The 7,935-nt window shown below is 37.8% G+C and overlaps 1 protein-coding gene across 1 annotated transcript in view; it reads left to right on the top strand.

Moving 5' to 3' along the window:
* tbc1d15 (TBC1 domain family, member 15) overlaps positions 1–7,809 on the top strand; it is a 9,537-nt gene extending 1,728 nt beyond the window's left edge. The window contains exons 4-17 of the mRNA XM_046864422.1: positions 1,175–1,304; positions 2,012–2,216; positions 3,094–3,196; positions 3,311–3,511; positions 3,785–3,913; positions 4,465–4,568; positions 4,668–4,762; positions 5,174–5,290; positions 5,381–5,481; positions 5,671–5,770; positions 6,357–6,454; positions 6,558–6,674; positions 7,022–7,108; positions 7,257–7,809. Coding sequence (XP_046720378.1) covers positions 1,175–1,304; positions 2,012–2,216; positions 3,094–3,196; positions 3,311–3,511; positions 3,785–3,913; positions 4,465–4,568; positions 4,668–4,762; positions 5,174–5,290; positions 5,381–5,481; positions 5,671–5,770; positions 6,357–6,454; positions 6,558–6,674; positions 7,022–7,108; positions 7,257–7,460 — 1,791 coding nt within the window. The 3' untranslated portion in view covers positions 7,461–7,809. The remainder of the gene's footprint in view (positions 1–1,174; positions 1,305–2,011; positions 2,217–3,093; positions 3,197–3,310; positions 3,512–3,784; positions 3,914–4,464; positions 4,569–4,667; positions 4,763–5,173; positions 5,291–5,380; positions 5,482–5,670; positions 5,771–6,356; positions 6,455–6,557; positions 6,675–7,021; positions 7,109–7,256) is intronic.
* The last annotated feature ends 126 nt before the right edge of the window (positions 7,810–7,935 follow it).

Raw genomic sequence — 7,935 nt, 5'->3', positions numbered from 1 at the left:
TCTGTGTCAAGGTTACTTCAGAGCTATTCTTCTAAATTGTAATGGCTCATGTGTTCACTCCCTGTTTTCTTTCTGTTTTCTTCCCATTTGTAACGTGTGTAGGCCCAAATGCGTGTTCTAACCACATACAGTGGAAGCCGGTTATGTCGCCGGCCTAGGGGATGCCAAAAAGCGGCGAGATAACCGATGATCGAGATAAACGAAAACCAATATGGCGGCAATATATTAACGTGCTTGAAATTTCTTTATGTACACGATGTGCGTTTTTAAATGAGAATGTACATGAACGTGTTTTTGGAGGTTTTTTTACACAACAGCGTTGCCGCGCTTTGATTGGTCATGCGGATCGAGAAAACCTGTAATGCGGATAAGGAGGCGGAAGCCGAAGTAAACGCAAACAAAGTTTATTAAGAATACTCAGGAGATAATCCACCAATACTTGTAGCGAAGCAGTAATATTCAGTGGTGTGCTCCGGGAGCACGGGCCACGTGGTTCTGTGAAAGCAGAGACAGTTCGTGTAGAGAATCCACGGATCCGCGCTATGGAAAGCGCAGCGCTGGGCAGCAACGGATAAACGTGGTGCAGACAGCGTGAACATGGAAAATGAGAGTCAGGTGTGTGTGATCAGCATGACTGCGACGAGCTCGCCCGCACTGGAGAAGAAGCAGGGTGCTTCAGGGAATGCTGCCGCCGAAGGGGGCGTGGCAGGGGGATTCCTGACATAACTGACGTTAAGTGGCAAATTCGCCCCCCCCTTGAGCTCGAGATATTAGGGTTCGGCGACATAAAAAAATCGACATAACCGATTAAAAAATGCTAAGACAAAGCGAGAATTTGGCGGTTCCACTTCAAAAACGTCGACTTAATATGGTTGGCGAGTTAACCGAGGTCGAGATAAGTGGGTTCCACTGTATAAACTATATGGACAGACGTTTGTGGGCAACTGACTGTCACTCCCATATATTTATCTTCAAGCCGAAAAATTGGAATTGCATAATTGTATAGTTTGTGCTTACACAGACTGCACCCAGGCCAAAATCAGTGCTTAACTTCATGAATGCTCCTGTGGCTGAATCTAAAATTGTATAATATTTTTTGTATAATTGTATAATAAATAGTGTCTTTGGATTCGACTAAATTAATTAATTTTTTTTTTTTTTTTGCAATGTGAAGGACTCCAGCTCAGTGGTGGAGTGGACACAGAGGCCTCATCGCCCTTTGGATCCGCAGTTAAGCTATGAAACTGAATGGGACATGGTTAACACCGTCTCCTTTAAGAAAAAGGTCCATACCAATGGAGAGGGTAAGACTGACACTACACAGTGAAACATTAATTTGTGAACGAAGTACACAAACGATGTAATTGAGTTAAAGTATAGGTACAGTTGGTAAAATATTATTCCAGTAAAAAGTAAAAGTGCTTTCTTTAAACTTTCACTGTAATAAAAGTACTAAAGTGGTTACCTTCAAATGTGCTTAAGTATTCAAAGTACTATGATTTATTATGGCTGTAATGTTACTCTTAGCACACCAATCTACTAATAAAATGATATTAACACATAGATATCTATTAAAATAATCAGTGGTTAACGCTCTGGGTTACTGATCGGAAGGTCTGGCTCAAGCCCTGGAATCACCAAGCAGCCACTCCTGGGCCCTTAAACAAGGCTCTTAACCCTCTGTGCTCCAGAGGCACTGTATCAAGGCTGACCCTGCGCTCTGACCCTAGGTTTCAAACCAGCTGGGATATGCGGTGGTGTAGAGGCAATAACCTGAGGCGGAGGGAAAACTCGTTTTTTACTATCACTACTGTACACTACCACTAGAAGTGCCAACTTGGTGTGGCTGGGATTTTAATTTACAGCCTTCAGAGCCAAAGTTGAATGCCATAACCATTAGGCTAGAACCTTCCAAATACTTTGAACTATAAGGTTTATGGTTAGTAACAAGTATTTAAGACTCAACACTTGAAATGGTGCATTTTAACAGGATTCATCTCATTTCTTTTAGGTGGTTCAAACCACTTTAATGAGCGCAACAAGTGGGCCTTCTCCTTTAATGTCAGTGAACTCAGGACTGTCGCAGTTAAACATGAAGGCTGGTCATACCTGGTTTTCTGCTTGAGGGATGACACAACATTGCCTCCCATTCACTTCCATCAAGGAGGCAGCCAAGGATTCCTAGATGGCTTGAGAAAATCTGTGCATCTCAGCGAGTAAGTAATGTGTCTGGGCAATTGTCATCACAAGAAAGTGAAAGAAAAGAAAAAAAAGTTTGATTTTAAAAAGATCTGATTATTCTTGTACTGTCTGGATTTTATAACAGGTTTACATGAAATGATGTTCAGATTGTTTCCTTTAGCTTTTAATGTTTAGTTTTTCTGTAATTGCACGATCTGTCCAGCAGAGTGCAGTACCACTCTTGCTTTTGATGTTCTGCACGGTACATTTATTATACTCCAATTTTAATTAAAGCATTTATTCATAAATTTTCACAGAAAACTTCACTAGGTTTTTTTTCATGATTATTTATTCAAAAGATTACAAAAGCAAAAAAGCCATCTGCAGCTTTGCCTTTAAAATCAAAAACAGAATTTTCTTCTCTTTCATTTCCCCTTGAAGATTACTACTCTAAAATAGTAAGGTACTCTGTGCAAAACTATTTATATGGTAATTTTGAGGCTTTTGCTAGGGAATTTTAGTTCCTTTCAAAAACCCTGTTAAAAAGCATGTCTTGCGGTGAGAACGACAGGGCATGGCATTGGCTGATGTCAGGCTCTACATTTGGTTTTGAAGATTCATGAAAGAAGTGGATGAGTGCCTTTCCTACCCTACATTAAATATCGCAACAGAATAAATAAATCAAGCTGCGAGCATGTTCAAAGCAGTGCTGCTGTGAAACAGATAGCTGTTATTAAAGTTCTTATCTGTGCTCTCATAATGAAATGGGCTCTGCTTTGGCTTTTCATACCATTCAGGAATATGACCTGTGATGTCATAAGTTTAACTGTTCTATAGAGATTTTGGTACTATTTATGTTGTTATTGAGATTGTTTTGCTTTTGCCTTTTTGCTTTTTTTTTTTTTTTTAAAGGAGTAATGATGATGAGAACATTCTGGTAGTTGCCACGTATAACAAAGCAATTTCACAGTCCTTTGAGAATCTTCTAGATGACTCTAATTATGGCCTTGTTCAGGTATGAGACTATTTTTGGGAAAACCATTTAAAAGTATGATATTGTGCATAATTAAAAAATTTGCACCAAAAGAAATCTGTCGTCACACTGATCAGACTCATTTGCTGCCAGCAGAAGTTCAAAAAGGATCCCTACACCACAACTTTGGGTGGGTTTTCCAAAGTCACAAACTACATCTTTGATGCCTTTCGGCCAACTGAGTCTGAATGCCAATCTGAGCGCCCTGTTGAGGAAGTGGCAGACATTCTGGGGGAACTGATCCCTGGCCTGGAGATCAACCAGCAGGAGGAGCCTGGCTTCGAGGTCATCACCAGAGTAAGTATCTGCACATCAGTTTCACTCCTGTCTTATAACATGGCCATGCCTATATTCACTATATCCAAACAAAATAAAGTAATTGTAAAAGCCACGACAATTCAATAATTAGTCTCAACTGGTAATAGTTTACTTATTATACTGGCAACTTACAACATGTAATCAGCTTTTCCCAGTGGCCCGAAGTAGGATTTGTATACATCTGCTTTTAAACAGTTCTAACAGTAAAACTTGTGCTGACTGCATGTGTCTGGATGTGTGCTTTTGTTGCAGGTTGACTTGGGCACAAGGCCAGAGGTGCAGAGAAGAGAGCCAGTAATGATGGAGGACTGGGAAAGGCACCAAGACTCAGAGGGAAGAGTGTCTAATGTGCCTCACTTAAAGCACCTTATATTTAAAGGGGTAAATGCAATATATTTTATGTCTACCTAATATGTGAAGATAAAAAGGTGTTTATTTGGGTACTTTACAGTTAATGTGTGTTATTTTTGATTTTGTAATATTGGGCATCTTATTTTGATGCATTCATTTCCAGTGGGTTGATAGAAACCCTGCTCTCAAATGTTTTAACATCCTGTTTAAAATGTTTACCTTCACTGCTTTCACTGCTAACAGTCACTATTTTTAAAGTCATTATGCATGTAATTTAATGTATATGTTCTCTCTCTCTCTCTCTCTCTCTCTCTCTCTCTCTCTCTCTCTCTCTCTCTCTCTCTCTCTCTCTCTCTCTCTCTCTCTCTCTCTCTCTCTCTTTTTATATTTATATGATTTTGACATTATATTTTAATAATGAAATCTTCAACCTAAGTCAAAACTGAATTAAGATGCTCTTATTGATTAATTCACACATTTGGCAATGATTTAAACGTAACGTTTTTTTTTTTTTGTTTGTTTGTTTGTTTTTTTTTCTTTTTTTTCCCCATTTTTAACTTTTTTTTTTTTTTTTGCTTAAGGGCCTGTGCCATGCTGTGAGAAAAGACGCTTGGAAGTTTTTGCTTGGTTATTATCCATGGGACAGTACACATGAAGAAAGGAAAAATCTGCAGAAAAGGAAAACGTAAGTTTAGTCTGCAAGTCGGTCTCTGAGTTTTCCTCGTGTGGAAAGGTTTTAATATAGCAAAGCCTGTTTTTGTTTGCCTGTGTCTGTGAACTGAAGGGATGAGTACTTCAGAATGAAGTTGCAGTGGAAATCAGTGAGTGAGGAACAGGAGAAGAGAAATTCCAGGTTACGGGATTATAAAAGCCTTATTGGTATGTGTTCAAAAATGCTGTTTTGTTTTTGTTCCACTAAGAAGTAAATGTAACTTATTGTTCAGAAAAAGCAACGTTACAATAAGTATTTAATTATTCCATGACAATAAGGAATTCAACAATTCTTGTTAATTATTCAGATGTGCTCAATTGCTTGGGGGTGTAAATAAGTATGTGAATGTATGTGCACCTTATGCCCTGTCAAAGAGTGCCCTCCTGACCGGAATTAATTTTCCCACCTTGGGCTCAGTGTTACTGACATTGGGCTCTGGGTCCACCCAGACCTTGACCTAGGATGTTACAAAATATTAATGATTAAAATAAGAATGAATACATACTTCTTGTAGAAAATAGGCGTGTTTTAAACAATGCAAAATTGAAGAATTTGTCTGATATCTTTTTAACCCATAGAGAAAGATGTAAACAGGACTGACCGCAACAACAGGTTCTATGAGGGCCTTGACAATCCTGGGCTGATACTGCTACATGACATCCTAATGACATACTGCATGTATGACTTTGATTTGGGTGAGTGGTGAGGGAATGGGGGACAGTCTGATGAAATATGTAATAGCTTCCTGTGCATGCCTAAACTCAGTTTGATATGATTTGGTGCAGGCTATGTACAAGGCATGAGTGATCTGCTTTCTCCCATCCTCTTTGTTATGGAGAATGAAGTGGATGCCTTCTGGTGCTTTGCCTCCTTCATGGACCAAATGGTACCAGCGCTTTTCAAATATATGCATTGCATATCTTGTTTTCTGCTTATTGCTTTTTAAAACTTGTGTGTGAGTAGTAAATATAAAAATGAGCATCTAGACTAATGCAGTCACAGTGGTATTTGAATAAAGTTGTTTCTGGGGTTTTTTATTTTATTTATTTATTTATTTATTTATTTTTGTGTTTAGCATGAGAACTTTGAGGAGCAGATGTTGGGAATGAAGACTCAGCTGATCCAGCTTAGTACATTGCTACGACTTCTAGACTTAGCCTTCTGGAACTACTTGGGTAAATGATTCTTGTTTACTAATCTAACATAACCTGGTTTGGATTGCTACATGCATTACTGACAAGCTTCCTGTACAGTGTCCTACGCTGAGGCTTAAAAAACATATCTCTCTTGCAGCATTTACCATTCACCAGATTAGGAACACCTGCACATACATGCAGTTATCGAATCAGCTGAGTAGTGTGGCAGCATTGATTGATCAATTGATAAATTGCTGGTCTCCTGCAGATTTCACATAAAAGCCTGGTGTGGAAAAACAAGAGTTTTGATCTGACCAATTCTGTGGTTGGAATTGAAAGTGAGACAGTTAATTGGAAAGCTTGGTTTGATCTTTATAGGATATAGTTAGTCAAATAATCATTCTTTATAACTGTGGTGAAACAAAAAAATCCTCTCAGCATGTTGAAAACTTTGAAATTTGAGGCGAATGGGCAACACTAGTAGTGCATTGGGTTCCACCTCTGTCAGGAACAAGAATGTTCATTTTATACCTGTTGCGTTGAAGAAATTGCTGCACTCGACATGTTAATGTTGACATTTTTTCTCTTGCATTAACTTTCTTACAATAATTTTTTCTTTGTTCAGAGGCTCAGGATTCTGGGTATCTCTATTTCTGTTTTCGTTGGCTCCTGATTCGCTTCAAGAGGGAACTCTACTTCCAGGATGTGCTTCGCCTCTGGGAGGTCTGCTTCATCAATCCAAATATATAAGCAATATAATTTAAAATAATGTTTTAGGGATATATATAAAATGAGTTGTGTTAGTGAAGCATTCTTTCTATTTCAGGTGATGTGGACAGGCCTGCCTTGCCAGAATTTTCACCTTCTGGTATGCTGTGCCATTATGGATTCAGAAAAACAAAAAATAATGGACAGACATTATGGATTTAATGAAATTCTTAAGGTAGGCTCATAAATACTTGCAGATTGTTGGCATTTCCTGCAAAAACAAAAATGATTAAATAATTTTTTACTACATTAGTGCCCCAGCTTATCATTTCTACTACAGTACCATTGAATTCCCAGAGATTAGTTCTCTATAACCTGAGCTTACCAGAGCATTTATGACAACAGTGCCAGCTGTCGTTTAAATCAACAGTGTATATAATAATTCTCCTGTTTTTAAACTAACACCACAGGGAGTTGTATGATGGCTTTAATTTATATTGGCAAATAATGTAAATTCTTTTATTCCTTTTTTGTGGATTGTTGAATGTTTAAATATTTTTTCCCCTTCTTTGTTTTAAACAGCATATAAATGAACTCTCCATGAAACTCGATATTGAAGAAATCCTTATCAAATCAGAGGCTATACATATGCAGTTAAAGAATTGCAAGGTAAAGGTAAAACAAACACTGGAAGACTAGTAGTCTTTCAGAATTATATGTTTGGCATCCTATTTGATGTTACTTTTACACCTGTTGCATTGAGTCTATTGTTGTACTAGACTTTTTAATGTTCAAGATTTATTCCCCCCATGTTTAGGATTTGCCCCATTCCGTGAGTGAGATTCTAGGCCTGAACACAGTCACAGAGAGCTCTACTTTAGAAACCAGCGAATACAGCGTGCTTGAATCACCTCAGACCTCACCAAGATCTGCACACAGACAAGACCAGGCCTACTCTAACGGCCATGGACTGTTACAAGAAACATCACATAACACGTGTAAAGTCGGCTTTATTTCATAGGACATTTCCTATGTTTTCTTAGCACCTGTATATCAGTAAGATAAACAGTTGTTTGGTATCATGTAGATATTTGCTTCCAGATGTTACATTGTAAAGTACCCTGGATAAAACAATAGAATAAAAAATATGTATGAATGTAAAATTGGGATCTAATGTGATCCTAAAATTATTATTTTTGTAATTTTCTTGTACCATATTGTCTTTCATTGAAGTAATCATTCCTTCTCAGTGTATAAAGTTTTCAATATGTAAAAATGGAATTTCCATTGTTGATTTTAAATGCTGATTTATTGCCCCCATTTTTTTCTGAATCAAGCAATTGAACCAATTAAAATCTGGTCTCCTCATAGTGGTGGCTTTTGACTTTTTTTGTTACTCATATGTAAGAAATATGTAACATGCAATGGTAACACCCGGGTCATGTTTTTATCTCATGTGACCTGGCACCCTCTTTAATAAAAATGTCAAGTGAACC

The sequence above is a fragment of the Silurus meridionalis genome, chromosome 13 (assembly GCF_014805685.1).
Source record: "Silurus meridionalis isolate SWU-2019-XX chromosome 13, ASM1480568v1, whole genome shotgun sequence".
Classification (NCBI taxonomy): domain Eukaryota; kingdom Metazoa; phylum Chordata; class Actinopteri; order Siluriformes; family Siluridae; genus Silurus; species Silurus meridionalis.
The sequence above is the reverse complement of the archived record's forward strand: the minus strand, read 5'-3'. Positions and strand labels throughout refer to the sequence as shown.